At 33.5% G+C, this 18,772-nt stretch overlaps 1 protein-coding gene across 2 annotated transcripts in view; it reads right to left on the reverse strand.

Moving 5' to 3' along the window:
• Positions 1-18,772, reverse strand: part of LOC129217633 (alpha-L-fucosidase-like) — a 60,419-nt gene that overhangs the window by 13,473 nt on the left and 28,174 nt on the right. For both annotated transcript variants that reach the window (XM_054851962.1, XM_054851963.1), the window contains exon 2: positions 10,184-10,290. In XM_054851962.1, the coding sequence (XP_054707937.1) occupies positions 10,184-10,290 (107 nt within the window). The remainder of the gene's footprint in view (positions 1-10,183; positions 10,291-18,772) is intronic.

Raw genomic sequence — 18,772 nt, forward strand, 5'->3', positions numbered from 1 at the left:
GTATACTGACTGAAAGTAATTTTTAATGATAGTATAAAAAAAATATCTGTTAGGATTTTTCTGCCCTAAATGGTGTCATACAACAAAAAAATGAATCTCTCCACTGGGAAAGTACACCTAAACCTGTTTTTGTGCTGCCTTTTTTGTGCGATTTTTTTTTTTTTTTTTGCGAGGTTTATGAAAATCATTTATAAAACGTACGAAAATTATTTATAAAACGAGTGCGAAGTAGTATCTTCAAGTGACGACAGGGGGATCCGGATGGGAAGTCACATTGGCCTCCCAAAAATTTCCTTATTCGGGAAATTTTTCGGGAGTCGGCAAAATTATTATCACTTCGTTTATTTTGATTTCGTTTAAATATAACTTTTTGGGTTATTTTCTATGTGAGGTTTTTTCCATGCGGTCCCTATCCACCGCATAAAAACAGGTTTGGATATAGTTTTTCATGATGAAAAAAAAAAAAAACTTACGAAGGATTTTTCTGTTCCAAATGACGTCATAGTGGACGCGAAAGTAAATTTTTAAAGATTGAATTAACAAGCAACGATCAAGTTATATATTAAAAAAAACAAAAAACGACTGAGTCGCAACTGTAGAACCAAAAGCGAAAATTGAAAAACCTTTTAAAAACCTTATATTATTGAAAATCAATGACAAGTATTTTATTTGAGATTAAATAGAAACTGGCAACACAAAAATTTTTTAAATCATTTCTTTTAATTTCCTTGTCGGCCAATAATGAATTCGGTTTTCAATCGCGTGAAAAAAGGCTTAGCCGTTATTAAAATCTGCTTTAAACGAGCTGATGTGTGCATTACATGATTTCCTTTTACTACAATTTAATGTCATTTCCCCATTACTGGCAATTTTAATGTGATTCAATAGTTTACTCTCTAAATATCACCAACAGCGGACAAATTAAAACTGATTTTTAAAAAAAATCGCCAAATTTGTCGCCAAGTTGGCGAAAAAACTCCGCAGACGAAAGACTGACGATATATCGCCAAGTGTCCGCTAAGTTATAACACCACTTGAGGTTACATCGGAATTAACAATGATTGCTCCTAAAAAGTGGCAAAAGACCCCTTTAAAAACACCCGAATGCAAGCAAAAGGGGAGGGGCACAAATAGATCCCACTAGGAGTCTACGGACCAAATTTCAACTTTCTAGGACTTATCGTTCTTGAGTTATGCGACATAAGTATGCACATACGCACATACATGCAAACATACGTACATACAGACGTCACGAGAAAATTCGTTGTAATTAACTCAGGAATCGTCATTACGGATATTTCGCGTGTCTATACGTTCTTAGGCTTGTGATCGAGGGGAAAAAAAAAACTCAATATTCATTCGGGGGTGAGTAAAATGGAAATTAAGGTCGATTTTTGAGTGAAAATTTTTTCACGAATACAATATCGAATTCTATGAAACATGGCAGTTCCAAAAACATACTATCAAACAGAAAAAAATCTCTTTATTTTGGTATTAAATTTTAAAATTTTTAACTATGCTTTCACTGCAAAACTCGTGAAAAACCTTTTAGAGGTTTTTAATTAATATCCTCTTTAATTAATGTTATCCAAAGATGCAACCTAGCTAAGAACACTCTCGATCAACCCGCATTTCGAATATATTTTTTTTTAAAATCATTCCATCCACTTAGGCGCTAGAGTGCCACAGACAGACACACGACACAGAGATACACAGACACGTCAAACTTATAACCCTTTTCTTTTGTGTGTCGGGAGTTAAAAATGTCAGCATGCAAACGGGTAACCGCATGAGTGTGTGTTAATGAAATTACAAAACACGACAATGCCATGAAGTGAATGTCTACGAGTAACTTTTAGTCGCTTTTGAAATCTACCCGATTCCACCATAAGTCTTCCTCAACGATTACCGACACAAAATTATTACAAAATTACTGTCCCTCTTTTAAGACAAAAATATTTGCACTAAAACATACAAATTTTGAAGCAGAAAGTGAGAGTTGATAAAATTCTAAACATACAACTCTTTCTCAAGCCGCATCGTTAAAACGTCCTCTAGCAAAGTAAAACGTTATTTCTAAATGTCGCGTTTCATCATAATAAACTTTAACTTAGCTTTCCCGCCAAAATACCACACGCAGACAGGTTGATGAAAGCCTTATTTAGTCTACCGTCTGATTTTCATACTTCAGACAATATTTCCGTCGAACGATTTTAGAAATTTTAATTGAAGATGATGATTAAAATATGACGCGGATCAAACAGCAAAAAAATTCCCGTCGCAAAATGTTTGTCCACGTTCTTAACTTTCTCATTTCGTGTCGATTTAAATGCAAATGAGTGGATTGAAACTCATCATCTCGTGCTTAAAAATATATTGTTCTAAAAAAAGAAACTCAATATAATAACCCTCAGAAAAATTTAATTTAGAGGTCAAATCTTTCCGTAAGGTCAATGCACTCTGGAAACGGAAATGGCATCTTTAAGTTCCTTACTAAGTTATTGAGTCGATAAAGGCAGATAATTGAAATCGTTCGATACGGTGCTATTATTATCTTCGCAAAAATGCGGTTTTTTCTCTCGAATGAATGAAATTTACTAATAATGAAGCTGTTGAAAAAGAAATTGGAAATTGTTTTAATGATGTTTTCGCCGCAAGTTTCTTCGGTGATTTGAAAAAAAGATACGTTACATATATTTTTTTTCCCTTCGTAAATGTAAATGATTTAATTTCAACAACTTTAAGTTTGTCTTCCAAATACAGTGGTTCCCAAATTGAGGGGTAATTTACCTTCGGAGGGGAAAAGTGAGATTTTTCTAGGGTTAAAGTACTAGAGTTGGGTCCTTGTTCAGTCACAAACAAAATTATTAAAAATCATGCATATCGAATGTATCTAATCGATAACAATTAGTAATTGACATAAAAATACAATAAGCTTGCAGTTTGGTTTACTACTGGGCACTGACCGAAACATTAACTATTAAACAATAATTGTAAATAAGCAATATCATAAAATCAATTGCCTTATTGAACTACTTGATTCTGTAACACGGTGATTCTCAGCCTGTGGAGTGCGCCCCTCTAAGGGGACGCGATCACACTCGAGGGGGTGGGGTGCGAAAATATCCAAGAGAAAATATTGCTTAAAATAATTGATTATTTGACTGAAAAGAAAAGCAAGCATACAAATAGAAAAGAAAATGCATTTCAACATGTTTAATAATTATCTTGTTAAAGTAAACAACTTCTGAATCAAAACTTACTTAATAAAAACATACCAAATTAGAAAGAAGTTTCGCAATTATTGGTGACTTCCTTGAGCTTGTCTTGAAGAACGAAATTTTTCGAAGGAAGGCTTAATATTAAAAATAGCCACTCTCAGTTCTGTGTCTATATTTAGCCGAGATATATATTTTGTCTTCAAAGATTCCACAGCAGAAAATCCAGTTTCACAAAGGTAGCGTGTTGAAAATGGTGTGGGCCATTCCACGGAAAACTGTAATTTTGTCCCGCACGTGACGCTTCATAGATCTCATTAAAAATAATAATTCAAAAGGGTAATCATAAAAATTTTATTGCTCAACAAATGACAAACGAATATGTGATTCCTTAAGAAAAATATGTCGTCATGACTTTTTTAAATAATTACTTTTTAATGAAATATTTAAAATGTCACGTGCGGGACAAAGTGACTACTTTTTCATGGAATGGTCCAACACATAATTTTTTTAATGGTTTAAACAATTGTTTCGCAACAAATGATATATGTTTTGTTTACATTAGAACCTTTGCTCTCAAAATTCAATTTATTTTAACATTAGTGTATTAATAGAGCACAAATATTAACTAATTCATTCGCAAATTACAAGAGGTTGACTTTGGATGTTCCGCACGTGACGCATGAAAATAAATTTTAAGCAACAAAATTGTTTAATAAAAATATAACTGTCAGGAGTATTTTTGTATCAAATGTAAAGATTAGAAAATTTGCTTACCCCTGTCTAATCAAAATATTAAGAGATATGACAAAATGTTAATGAAATTTAAGCGTCTTTTTGTACCGCACTCGACAGTGGAATGTCCCTTGTAGAATGTGAAACGCCCTCGTTTTTTGTTTTTATTGCGGAACAAGAATTCTCTACTCCTGACTAAAATTCAAATAGTGATTTATTATTTAGTTGTCTTTTGCTTATGCCACTCGTCGTAAAGTCTATGAATCTTATGAAATCGATCTCTAATCCACTTGTAACTTGTTATCAATTTGTCGTCAGCAGGAAAATACTTTTTAAAATTCTTTACCAGCATGGCTAAATGGTTTTCAATGGCTACAAAAACAACTTTTACATCTTTTAAATTTTAGTACTGTTAGAAGCTGATAATCAACCTCATCTAGGTCCTAGATTGCTTCCAATTAATTTGCATTCAGTTTTTTAATTTCCTATGTTCTAAAAAGACTATGCTCAAAACAATGTTATGCGCAGTAATATTAAATTTGTTTACGAAATTATCAATATTTTCATTAAATAACCTGTTCCAGCTATCCAACTACCTTAAGTATCAAATTTTGACTGTGCCCTCGTATTGATGGGGGGAGGGGGCGTGTGCTCCCGTCAGTGTTCAAAGGGGGTCGCAAAGTCTAAAAGGTTGAGAACTCATGCTGTAACAAGTTGCTAAGGAAAACGTGTTTTCTAGATCAACCAGAATGATAAAGATTAATATTAAAATTATTGTTTATTTTCATAATTTAAAGAAAAAAATGTAATAGCTAGTTTGTGTTAAGAATAAAAGTTTTCTTTGGAGGGGGAGGGGGTTAATAATATCTTACCCGCTTTACAGGCAATACACCTTTAAAATGTTGGAACCACTGTTCTAACGGCATAACATAAAACATAAAGTACGAGATTTATACGGTACCTTAAAAACCCTGCTATACTACGCCTCGGTACACAGCCGAATCGGTTATAACTAAGGAGTACGTGTCCCTCAAAAACGTACAGTTATCTCCCATTCGTAAGTCTCTCTATTCTCATATAGTCAACTTTTTTATGCATAATACCTACTGCTTTGTTCCATTCCAAATGTTTTATGATCTAAGAAATACACTTTCCTCCAGTATAAGTTCTAATCATATTTAGGCTATAATTACTTTTATTTTTTCTTTAATCGGAAGGTGGTTCATTGAAATATTCGCCATGCAATAACGCCTGAAGTGATTTCAGTAAATTGTGACTAAATATTTAGCTCAATATCTAATGGAGGCTGTGCTAAGTTACTATTGTTAGTTTTTTTTTTTTGTTTTTTTTTGATAAAAATTAATATTCATTATATCGCGGTGATTTTATAATGGGGGGACAAAATAAGCTCTCCAATACACGTGTTATTACGGAATTCAATGTGTAAAAACGTCGCTGATTTCTTAGTCTTGCTTTATATTGAAGAATCATTGTTTTTACGAGATACATGAATCTGTTTTTTCCTTCCACTCTTCCTTTACATATTTATTAATATGTCGTATAGATAAATCATTGTTTTCTTACCTTTGCTTTCATATTCAAGAATCATGTTTTTTACCGCATATATATGCCGTCGTTTTCCTTCCCATTCTGCTATATAAAGTCCATTAATATCTTCTACTATATCAATACTTCATTGATTAGTGTAGGTAAAAGTTTAAAAATCGGAAAATTTGATAAAAATTGACGTTTTTTATTCCCCTAAAATAAGCACGAAATCTTTGGCTAACTTAGTAATGTTCTACCACGGGCAAGACCGTGCGGAAAACGCTTGTATTAACATAGGTTGCTAGATGTTTTGCCACTAAATCCTAAGTGAGAGGTAAGCAAGCAATTTTCAATACAATTTTAAAGCTAATTTCTTGTGCAAAAAACATAGATTTTTCAAGTATATTTCAATTGAAGAAAGAGTACTACAAGAATTGTAGACTCTATTATTCTATCATTAGGTTACAGAGTATGGTGCATCAGTTTACACAAATATCATTACTGTTAATGAATAATATTTTGTCTAATCAATGCTTAAAATTGTGCTAATTAATTAAATATTAATTAATTATTGAAAGTGGGGTTGTTTCCCATTTTTTAAAAATATTTTTTTCTGAAAGAGCATGGTCGAAAACTTGAAGTAAGTTACATTTTTTCTTTATTTTAGCTTATTTTCTCTCTTAAAAAAATAAATAATTTTAAAAGACGTTTAGTCACTGTTTTCGATTTCACTGCCGACGTCAAAAGGAAACAAAGCGCTAGGGTTAACATAACAATGTTTCAGCACACATTTCCAAACTTCGCCAAATGAATATTTTTTTTATTTAAGATACAATTCTCGTTTCAATAATAATTGCTCGCAGTGAAAAATTCACCAAAAGGTGATATCAAACCAAAAAAGACAACCATATGATTCGATCCGAGAAAGCTGTTTTCACTTTTGACATCATTCGATGAAACAACTTGTTTTGGAAATCTTACCTTTAAAAACATTAATTAAAATGAAATGTTATAAAAATAAAAGCATTTTCTGTCTCCATTTCATTTTTATTTTATTTTTTTTTTTTTATTTATTTTTTATTTATTTATTTATTTAGTTATTTTTTTTTTTTTTGCTTTTTATATCAATTTCAGTGACTAAACGTAGTACTTTTGACCGAAGGAAACACTCCGTTAAAGTTATCACAAAAATGTTGTTTTAGAAACATTTTAATAAATAATGCACTACTCAATCCTCAAAGGTCTAACTTTTAAATTTAAATTTGAAAAAAAAACTCAAACCTATATGCATAAATTTTTGTTTTCAATCACATAATTGTATCGATTTTTCCTTTTCTTAACAACATTAGAAGTATTATCATTCTCCCTCTCTGATCTGAAGAAAATATATCACCGCCTATACACCTCGTTAATTAAATTCGCTCGCGGGACATGAGTAATTTGTGACTTGACTAATAATAAAGCTGAAAGTATCTCTGTCTGGATCTCTGTCTGTCAGGATCTCTGTGACGTGCATAGCGCCTGGACCGTTCGGCCGATTTTCATGAAATTTCGCACAGAATTAGTTCGTAGCATGGGGGTGGGCATCTCGAAGCGTATTTTTGAAAATTCGATTTTGTTCTTTTTCTATTCTAATTTTAAGAACATTTTCCCGAGCAAAATTATCATAAGATGGACGAGTAAATTAGGAAATTATCATAACGTGGAACCGTAACATGAGCACAAGCCAATTGGCGAGAAATTCATCATACATTATTTGTAAATATACAGGCGAACTAAAAAAACCTTTTAATTTTCTACTACGGGCAAAGCCATGCGGGTGCCACTAGTTTGCAAATAAAAGCAATCGTATCCACATCAAAGATTTTGATTTCGATACAAACTTCTTTGTTTCTCGATAATTGTTACAATATTTTTTTTTTCAAACAAAAAATTCCAAATCAACAATGAACAATGGAAAACTTCACCCTCAAAATTCTTGAGTTATGCGGCATACATACGCACATACATACATATGTACATACAAACGTCAGGAGAAATCTCGTTATAATTAACTTCGGAATCGTCAAAATGGATATTTCGGGTGTCTATACGTTCTTTGGCACTTATCCACGTGTGGTCGGATTGAAAAGAAAAAAAAATCAACATTCTTTCGTGGGTGAGCAAAATGGAAGTTAAGGCCGATTTTTAAATGAAAATTTTTTTGCGAATACAATGCTTCCTTTTTTGTAAAAGGAAGTAAAAAGAAAAAAAAAAGTTTAAAAAGCTAGGACATTGGAACAACAATTTTGTTTTGAAGATGAGACTAACTTTTTCTTTAGTCGAAAAAAAGGGCACATGTAATGTTTCTATTCATCGTGGTTCTTTTAAAGAAATCAAAATTCGCTGAAAGATTAAAGAGCTAATTATAGCGTTATTTTCAGCTGGAAATTTGCGTTGCATTTGTTCTGAAACTTATGTCAAACCTGAATTGTAATTAATCTTGTTTACGTTAATATGCTTTCCAAGGAAACAAAACAGGCTCTCATTTTATTGATTTATATAGATAATTCCAACACTTTTATCTCTTTAAAACATATTTACTATTTTCATATTTTGACGCGTGTCAGCAGCACATGAAATGACCTCTTTAACATATATTTTTATTTTCAAACAAATAAATGGAGACAAAAAGTCAGGCCTGTCATTTGGGCAATCAGGAAGGGATGGAGGCAGTTCCCTGGACTTACTAATGCAGACGAACTTACTTATAACGAGCCCTGATTTAAAGAGAACCCGGATTTAGCGAGGAAGTTAGAAATACTTGGCTGGTACTATGTTAAGTCTATGGGAGCATAACTCGCTTTTAACAAGCAAACCCCGCTAAAAGCGAGCGACATTTTCTTGCGGTTCATAACATTTCTAGTGACTTCCAGCTTAGACTTTTTTGATAAATTTTCTTTAACATTTTAAAGTTAACCGAAGTTAGGGATCTTTACTAATAATAAAGCCGAAATCTCTCTCTGTCTGGATATCTGTCCGGATCTCTTTCTGCCCGGATTTCTGTGACGCGAGTAGCACCTAGACCGTTCGGCCGATATTCACGAAATTCGGCACATAATTAGTTTGTAGCAAAAGGGCCCCTCGAAGCGATTTTTCGAACATTTTATTTTTTTCTTTTTCTATTCCAATTTTAAGAACATTTTTCCGAGCAAAATTATCATAAGATGGACGAGTAAATTACAAAGTTATAAAGTGGAACCGTAACATAGGCAAATCAATTGGCGAGAAATTCACCAAAACCAAAAGACCTTTTAATTTTTTACTACGGGCAAAGCCGTGCGGGTGCCACTAGTAAATTACAAATCCTGAGAACAACTAATGAGAGCACTATTTTTTAATTTGTGTAGTAAAGAAATATTTAAAATCTGCATATGTGTGTATATGTACATTCCTCAAAACCAATGTTAGAAGAGACATTCAGAAATTTCAAAGTAAAGTAACCAACTTCTTTGGAACACAGTGATTAAAAAGAAGGAAAAAAAAAGAAATTATGATGAGTTTTTATGATTTTTTTCACTCTTTTATTTCGAGCATTCGTTATAACGAACAAATATCGCAGACTATTCGTGATCGTTATAAGCAAGTTTGACTATACAATATAACTATGCCTTTTTTATGTATTCTGTTATTTTCCCCCAATAAAACTTTTCGAACACATCTCCTTTGCCCTCCCTCTGGAAAATTCTGAAATGTTGTGCCTTCAGAAAGTACGATCAAAAAGTCAGTCGTTCATCTGAACTGTAAATAGCGAAAATTCTCTGAAATAATTCTGAAACTAAGCTCTCTAAAGAAAAATATAGTTCACTTGCTATAGGCAACAATTCATTTCCTTTTTACCGCTGAAAGTTAAGTACATAAGTTAACTACTTGCGTATTTGATAATTTGTGATTTATTTACATTTTTTTTTCTTTTCATATTGCTCATAATGATTATGATAAATATTCCAAATTTAAACACCGATATAAACGAAAACACCACCCGCAAAGCAAACTACATACAGGTAGTTATCAAAATAATGGAAACACTCTGTGACAACTGTGTGGGAAACTGCTACTCTGCCGTAAATGTTCTGTTAATAAAGGTGCCTTCTAAGTTTAATCACTCACACTGGTGAACTCAGATGGTGATTGAGTTCTGTGGTCCCCTTTGCTGCTGTTGTTCACTTTTCAGACATTACAATCCGCTCCAATACCCGTCGGTTTCTTTCACTGAGCTTCTTTTTCCATCCACTATTTTGCTTTGCCGAGCTTGTATTACCGTGATGTGCGTATTATTGTCATAACTTTAGATACTCTAAATCTAGAAACGTCAAAAGTTGAGATGTTTCTGTTAAACTTGCTCCAGCTAGACGCGCTCCAACAATTTGGCCTCTTTTAAAATTTGAGAGGTCCGACATTTCACGCGCTTGAAAAAAATCCAAGACTTCCAGAGCATCAATTAAGCCACCATATACTACCAGAATATGTACATTGCTATTTATAAAAAAAACGGATATCTATTTTATTCTTTATTACTTACGATGCACATTCAAAAATGTCACTTTTATTCACAGGTGTTTCCATTATTTTGATATCTACCTGTAGATATCTATGTATAAAGTAAATTTAAAAAAAGAAAAGCTTTTGATAGTTGCATTTACCCAAAAGATCTCTTTTTGGTCCTATATCTTTTGCATTCCAGTTCCAAGAGACTTTTGATGGCCAAAGAGTAAAACCCTCGTGATGCTTGCTTGTCAACACAATATACCTGGAATTGGAAAGAAAAAGTACTTGAATATTTTAATAATTAATAGAAAAAAAAAACACATTTTTCTGATGAAGTGAAAACAGTGTAAACAGTCAACGATATTCATATATTTTTTAAAGTAGAAATTCTGAATTTTCGTAAAGAAGTTTTACTGCCACATATCTCTACCGGATTTCAGTTCTATTTTGCAGTTTTCAGACCCGTCAGATTTTTCTACAGATCTTCAATCTACACTGTAAAAAAATTCCGAAACGTTACTGAGTATTTACGTGTAACGTGTTCGGATTTCAATGGTCTTTACCCACTTCCTGGAAAAATCAGGTATCATTGGCAGAAAGTGTCCTGAATTGCTACAAGTTGCATGAATTCAGACTTCTCACTGTTGTGAAAAATATGTTCAGCTCCCAGTTTAAAGATTAACTGAGCGTATTTATAAAGTATATCGTTGCTCTGAACTGCGTTGCTTTGCGAGAATTTCAGGTGAGTAAAATTCTTGATACTTGTTTGCAATTCTGGCGTAGCTTTGACCATGTTTGCAATACTGCTTATGGAACTTTCTTAATAAAAGAAGCAGGTGCCAAGTTATTATATTAGCCCCACCTACCTTTACTCTAAAGTTCCAGAGACACGACTGGCTTCAAGCGGGAAGATTTCTGAATTTTCCAGGAAAGCTTCCGGGATAATTTCAGGAAGGTTACTGAATGTTATCGGAAAATGTTCCTTGTTTTTGTAAGGCATCTTACCTACAGAAATTGGGCACATCAGCTGCCCATTATTTTCCAGGAACGTTTCGGAATCGCTTTTACAGTGTAATGCTGTTAATAATTCGGACTGTACGTCAATTTCGTTTCATTCATTGTACATAAGCTCTAAACATGGATATATCAAGAATAAACCAGAGAGAAATATAAACTAAGGAAATATCAAACAGTTTGAGCAGTCAAAAGAACATGATGCAGATATTAAGCATTCTATTGACGAAATGTAATTCTTTGGAATAGTAATTTTGAAATGATTCTTCTGTGTGATAATAACCTTACGTTAAGGAAAGATTTGTTTTCTGTGGAATTGTAAGATCGAGATGGGTTAAACGGCTGAAAAAAGACTTTGGTAAAAATAGCAAGAAATCGACTGAATGAAAGTTCAGTTTCCACTTTGAGTTGAAAGTTACTCCCAGTGGCGTTGATAGGGTGGGGCGGAGGGGCCGGTTCGCCCCGGGTGGCATACTTTTTTGGGGGAGGGGGCGATTCAGCATCTTTGATATGAAAAAAATTTTCAATTAGGGAATCACACTTTAAATCTATTACTGGAGGCAAAGGGAAAAAAAACCCTCTTCGAAATGTAAGGTTTTGGTATGACTACAACTGCGCTTCTCAGCGTTCAAAGTTAAAATACTTCTGTAGTGAGCCCCACAGTTCTTCCTCATACCTTTAACATCCTTTACGATAGACTTAAATTGTAATTTTAAAACTTAAATTTCGGAAAATATTCTAGATAAGACCCCAACTTCCTAACGTCGCCAAAGGATCAAACTGACTTCAGTTTTGATGACCCCCCCCCCCCTTCCCCCAAAGGTTACTTTTAACTGAGATTATTGATGTAAGTTTAGAATATTTCTACGGGAGAAGCACCCGATTCCCCCCTTTTTTTAAGGAAAAATACGGATCAAATTAGCTTCCTTTCCTCCTTAAATAAAGTTTTCAATTCTAAGTTCAGTAATTTTCGATGGTTAGACGTATTTGATGTGTCTCAATGAAATGGCGGCAAATAGAGGAACCGCCCCAGACGGTAGAATCTGTAGCTACGCCACTGGTCACTCCCCTCCCCCCCCCCCAGTCTTTTTTCAATTACAAAGTTCTTTTGTAAACATATACTTGTAGCTTTAAATTTCCATCTATATATACTTTTAATTAAGGAAAGTTTCAGGATAAAACCATATTATTTTAAGTTCCTTTGATGCCGAACGTTTGATGTGATTTACTCAGCCACTCTTTGAAGTTAAGCACACTAAAAGAAGCGTGAAATACAAACATAAATTCTTTTACAATAAACCTTAACGTACCTGCAATGAACCCACTTCCCCTAAAGCTGATGAAAATAAATGTTTCAATTCGCTTTACTTAAAACTGCAGGTTTTACTATATCTCGGTTTTGATTTAGGGCAGCGATACATCAGTAAGTTGTTTCATTCGAAATTGGAACTTCATACATTTCGTGCAGTTTAAAAAATGATTCGGAGGCGCCAAGTAACTTCAATCCTACCCTCAGTATTTCCGTAAGCAAACACATTAGAAAAGATGAAAAATGCTTATATTAATACCAAAATTTTCTATTTCAGTAAAGTTACGGAATTGCCCTGTATTTTCTGAAAATGATGATTAATAACATGTACATATTGCACAAAGTAAAATTTACCAATTACTAAAACAATATTAAATCTCTGAAACAAAAATTAAAAGTTTCATACGTATTAAAGATTTACTCATTTCGTAACAAATGCAAAATCATAGTATTTGTTATAAATTAAATTTATGTGCTGCAAAAAAAATCTACATTTTTTTTTAATCTGCCAGATTATAATTTGTCTGCACAAATATTTCAACTTTGAAATTAAATTCCACAAAAGAATAAAAATGTTTTTTAAAATAAATGTCTCCCAATGCTTGAAAAGAATATAAAGGTATTTAATGACTTTTCTTAAGTTCGAAATGTCAAAGAATAAAACTTAAAGGTTAAAATACCACCTGTCGATGGAAACGAGCAATTTGAGAATCGAATTAGTTTTTGATTTTGAATAATCATATACATGTCTTTCTCTCGTTACTACAAATTTCTTTTCAATCTTCTGAACAAATGTATTTTTCAATCTAAATATTTCAGACTATTTTACGCGTTTGGAGAATGAGAGTTTAATTTAATTAGGATACTGAAACTTTTAGGTCATTGCCTTTTGTTTTTTTAATTATTTACTTCTGTTCAATGTTTCGAGTTCTTTGGTTCAAGTTACGAGTTTAGCAAATAGTTTTACCGAAGCAATTTCCAGCAAGATATTTTGTTCCCCAAAAATTCTTTTTTAAACGGCTATCTTTTTTCTATGATGTATGCCCTACAACATTCAACTGTACACTCGTGAGCTAGGGTAGAGAGAAATTCCCTTCTGGGTGTCTTGTATTTTGCTCATAGCTGTCCTTACTTGTAACCATATTTGGACTGCCAGTTGCCTCAAGAAGAAGAGACCAAAGTTTCGTTGAAGAAATGAGATTTTACATTTTTTGGTGCAAGTTGGAGAAGTATTGTGAAACGCGTTTAGGAGAGGCTTTCATCCTGTTGTTGTCATGTCTGTAGTCAGGGGGTTCACGGGGGGGGGGGGATGGACACCAGGTGGCCGGGGTCCAAGGATGAAGGGCGCCCAATATTTTAAAAACTAGGCGTGAAATATAGGGGTAAACAATATGGAGGGCGCCCAGAAAAGTCATTTGTGATGGGCCCTAAAATTTCTGTGCACACCACAGTCAATAGTTGATGAACGCAACGAGAAAATCAGTAAAGCTTGACCACGGGGAGATAGTGGCTGACCTTGAATCAGACATATCGCTTCTATGTTTTGTAATAGATAGTTCGTTATTAGTTTGTAATAGAATCAGAGAGACCGCGCCTCTTACTACTCGACGCTTTTTCGCTAATTCTACCTATTAGAAATAACAGAAATGATGTTTACGCTTCCAAGGTCATACCCTGTATCTCCGTGGTCAAACTTTACCACTGCCGCGAGAGGTTGGACTTCCTTATTATGTGTACATAAAGCTTTTTCGATACAGTAACAGTTTACAGCACGTAGAGAGGAAATAATACCCAAGCACAGGTGGGGGGGGGGATCAAACTTACAACCTCCGGCATGTGAAGCGAAACTTTTACTACAGAGCCACGAAGGCCCCGGGCTTCATTCTGCAGTGGATAAATTGAAAAGATCATACTTTATAGTGGATAAATGAAAGCTCTCAATGAGGATGATGAATAGTGCTAAAACCAAGGGCTCTGTGCGGTTTGACTCCCCCCCCCCCTCCTCCTCCCTCGCTGCATGAGTATTTGTTAATGCAGTCTATATCAAATAAAAAATTATCAAACGACTGATGAATCAGAAGCTATAAATCTTAATCACAGTGATAGTCAGGTGAAAAAGGCCACAAAATGTTCTTCTTTTTTTGTTACAGTCGGATCTCGATAACTCGAAGCTTATAACTCGAATATTGCTTTATTTCGAAGTTTCCATTGGGTCCCGAACTCTTGATACTGTTGTGCAAACTTCCCACAGCTCGAACTATCAATAACTCGAATGTTTTAGCCGGTCCCTTGGGACTTCGAGTTATCGGGAGTTAACTGTATTTTTATTTAGGAATATTAATATAAAAGAAATCTGACAGTTCACAAATGAGGCAGTGAGAAACATGTAAGTGACAAAATTAAAAATATGGACATAACCACTACAAATGATAGGAGAACCTCTCTTCCGCTTTGCTTTGGAGCAAGAAATAGTACTGCAGTAGCCCTAGCAGGTGCTGCTGTGCAGCATGATTTAGAAAAATGTTTTTAATGAAAGCTTATGTAGGATCTGAACTTTAAACGCGAATTACTCGAAACTTTAAATAGTCCACTTACATCCCTTTGCTTCTCACTACCTCAAATTTGATGACATTTTAACTTTTTTTAAATCGAAGCAGCTTGTAAACGTTTCAGCACACAGCTCGTTTGTTGTCATATACATGTCTTCCACATGTTGAAATGATGCGAAAATGACGTCAACAAATACGGTAGTTGACAAAAAAAGATTTAAAATAAATTGAAAAATGAAAATCCAAACATCCCAAATATCCCTTTCAAATTTTTCTTTACAAAATGAACAAACTAAATATATTTTAACGTCGATATTTCTGTCGTATTGCGTACCAGAAACAATTATAGCATGGCCAAAGTTTAACTTTACAAAAATGAAATAGCACATAATTCCCCAAAGCGACTATTATTACGTTTTCTCATGTTACAAAAATAAACGGCACTACTTAAATTCAATAAAATTGCTTAGTCTACATTTGATTTTGAGCTGTAAATACCTTTTGCGAGCTAAACACAGTAGGCCTGCTGGCCAATAAGTACCTAATAAGGATTGGTTTATAAGATATTATTAGACTAATTATAACAATCCCATGGCGAACCAAATTTAGAAATGAGATGTAACTATAGCAACCTGAAGTTAGTACAGAAACCAACTACAGTAGACCCTCGTTTTACGCGGGGGTTACGTTCCACGGAAATGCTACGTAAATTGAAACCGCGTAAATTGAGACCTAATAGTACTGTTGTGTTAAAATAGGGGATTGCTTCCGTAGATTAAAAAAAAAATACTTTATTCTAGTGATGACTAATTGTATAATAAGTTTAATGTATACTTATATCGATTTTTATGCATAACATGCATAAAGAAAACATAAATTAATTTCGTGTTTTCTTTATAAAGAGGAACTGGCAATGATAGTCTTTTGGCAGTCATTAAGAATTTTTCTCTGTAGTTCTTTGCAGAGCATTAACGCATCCATGACCACTTACGTCATTTCCACGATAGAATCTTCCTTCACTAATAAATCAGAAAGAGCATTTCTATAGTCTAGGAATGACTCAAAATGTTCAATGTGAACGTTTTTGGTTGTATGTCACCGATGTTGGTATTCTCATTGTTTTTTGCCTCCTTTGTCACTTCTGAAATCTCTTCTTCCAAAGAGTTCTAAACTGAGAGAGTTTAATAACTTTACTTCTGGAAAGAACTTCGGAAATAATCGCATAAAATGTTTGCAGTGGCTCAAGTTCGGTTATTAGCACGCCAAAATGCAAATTATTACGTGTAATCTGCAATCTTTAGGAGTTTGGATTTTGAAAGAGGGGAAAACTTTATCTGTTTGCATTGCCGCATCCGCATAAAACCGAACTCATCCGTGTAAAATAAAATAAAGGTGTCAAATCTTAACCGCCTATAATCTAAACCGCGTAAAATAAATCCGCGTAAAACGAGGGTCTACTGTATTGCATTCGATTTAAGAATTTTACTCAATGAAGAATGCAGATAATAAGAATAGAAAAATAAAATTTGTGACATCACTGTCCATCCACGCGGCTAATTTTTGACCATTAACAGTTTTTAGCAGAATACAAAATCAATGACGCACGCAATGACGCGTTGCTATAGGCTGATAATGATTTACGCAAACGTGCGTGTTTAGCATTATATACCTAATAAAACAAAACGATTTTGACGTCACATTTAATACTCATATAGATTTAATCTCAGTTTACTTAACAAATTTATCGTACCCTCATAATTGTTTAGTATAAATCCGGACGAATTAAACGTTTCTCTGTTGACAATTCTGCGAACATCCTTTGAGGAACTTTAACTGAAAGCTTCCCAAATATGTCTACACAAGGTTTACTTTATTTGCTCTAAGTAGTCAGCTATTTGAAAACATCCCTCTCCCCAAGCTATGCTTATTTCCAACGACCTTAACCTGCTTTTCCAAACAGTTATATGTTTGATCTTTTGAAAGTTGTTTAGTTCATGCGGGAAAGAGATATTAAGCGAGAGCTATAAAAATTCCCGTGTTTGAAGTGTTTACTTTAAACCTCATTCAGAATGAGTATGAATCGTTTTCGCAAAAAAACATGGTATATTCTCGAAAATCGATTTTTTTTCTTTTTTGGCTCTGTTTGACGATTAAAATTAAATGGTTTGATGTTGAGAAAAATCGGGATATGTATTTAGAAAATTCAGCGATCATTGTTAACTGCATTCAAAAGAAATGTTTGGAATCCAATTTTTATATATAACATATACATTCATTGAATGAAAAGTATTTTAAAAATAAAAAGAAACTATCGCATTGGAAAAACATTGTATTTTGCGCCACGTATTTTCAAAAAGGAAATTCCCCTCTCCCCTTTTTGAGGCATAAAATTACTGCCGAAAATTGAAAATAATATTTCAATACAAGTTGTTTTTACAAAGTACATTACTTTTTACAGTTGCTGAAACCTAGAATGTAGTTCTGAAAATATAACAATATATATGCAAAGGATGACAGCTGATTTTCAATATTTGTTTACGTTTTTCTTTAATTATATTCGGGTTTTACGAAACACTCAACGTTCTGAATTGTGTTTCAATTAGTGTCAGTTAACGTGTTTAAATATTTCACAGATTCAGCTTTGTTATTCAACAACTCTGCGGGAAATTCTCTAAAATATTCATTAGATATTTCTTTTTCGAATTGCTTTGTTTATAACCAGAAAACAGTGAAGAAATTATGTCCCTAGTTTATTTGTTCCATTTTATATGTTTGCAATGGGTGCTATCTAAAAGAATGTTTGAACATTTTCTATGACTTTAATTGTTCGCCTTAGTACAATTTTACAAAATTCATGATTTTACAACTAATGTTTTTCCTCTGTGCTCTTACAGCTATTCGGATACTTAAAAACTTTGGAATAAAAAATTATTTAATACGCTTACCAATGTATTTTTACAAGATTTAAAACCTCACTTGTTGTTCTTCAACTTAGATAAATATAAGGAAAGACTTTTTTACTGCAACAATAAAATTAAAGTACTCGATTCGTTCTGTCAGAAATGGTCTATTAAAAACTTTAACAATTTCTTTCCTTTTTTTTTTAGCGTAGAACTTGATTTTTAATTGATGTGCTTTATTGAATCAAATTAAAACTTTGTACGTTTTAATTGAATAAATACAAAAATAAAAGCTTTAGAAAACTGAAGATAAGAACAGAAAGTGAACAGATACGTATAGTGTAAGTTAGTTTTCGCAATTTCAGCTGAGGGGTGGCTGGCTAACTAAGAAGGATCATCAAATTGTCATACACTTAAAAGCTTTACGTAATAAAAATTGACATATTATCTTTTCCACACCAAACAACTGCTTTCTAACATAGAATTTGTTGAGTCTGAACTCGAAAGTCTGTGCCGCTGGCGCCTACGCAGTTGTTAAAAAGCTTGCACGTTTGGTGTGCAAGGCAATCTTTTTTTACCTGAAGTGCCGGTGGAGGTGTGCTGGCGCACCGATAGTTTCCTTGTACCTAATGATTTAATTACTAAATAAAAGTATTTTACCTAAGTTTTATCCATTTACCTTTTTAACATTCAGTCCACTGTTAATTTACCGAAAGAACCCTACCCGAATGCTTTCTGAAATAGAGTTACTTTGAAACCTACACCTAGCCGTCGAACTGCACCAAGACGTGCATACAGGAGCCATCCATGGTAAATAGGTTCAATAATAATGTAGCCGATCTCTTTTTACTGGAACGGATTTCAGGCGGATGCTACACTGTAAAAAATCTCGGAAAACTCTCTGAATATACAAAAAAGTTTTCCGTAATACACAGATTCGTACGCCCTCCGCAGTTTTCTGCTATAATCAAA

This window comes from Uloborus diversus, chromosome 2, assembly GCF_026930045.1.
Source record: "Uloborus diversus isolate 005 chromosome 2, Udiv.v.3.1, whole genome shotgun sequence".
NCBI lineage: Eukaryota > Metazoa > Arthropoda > Arachnida > Araneae > Uloboridae > Uloborus > Uloborus diversus.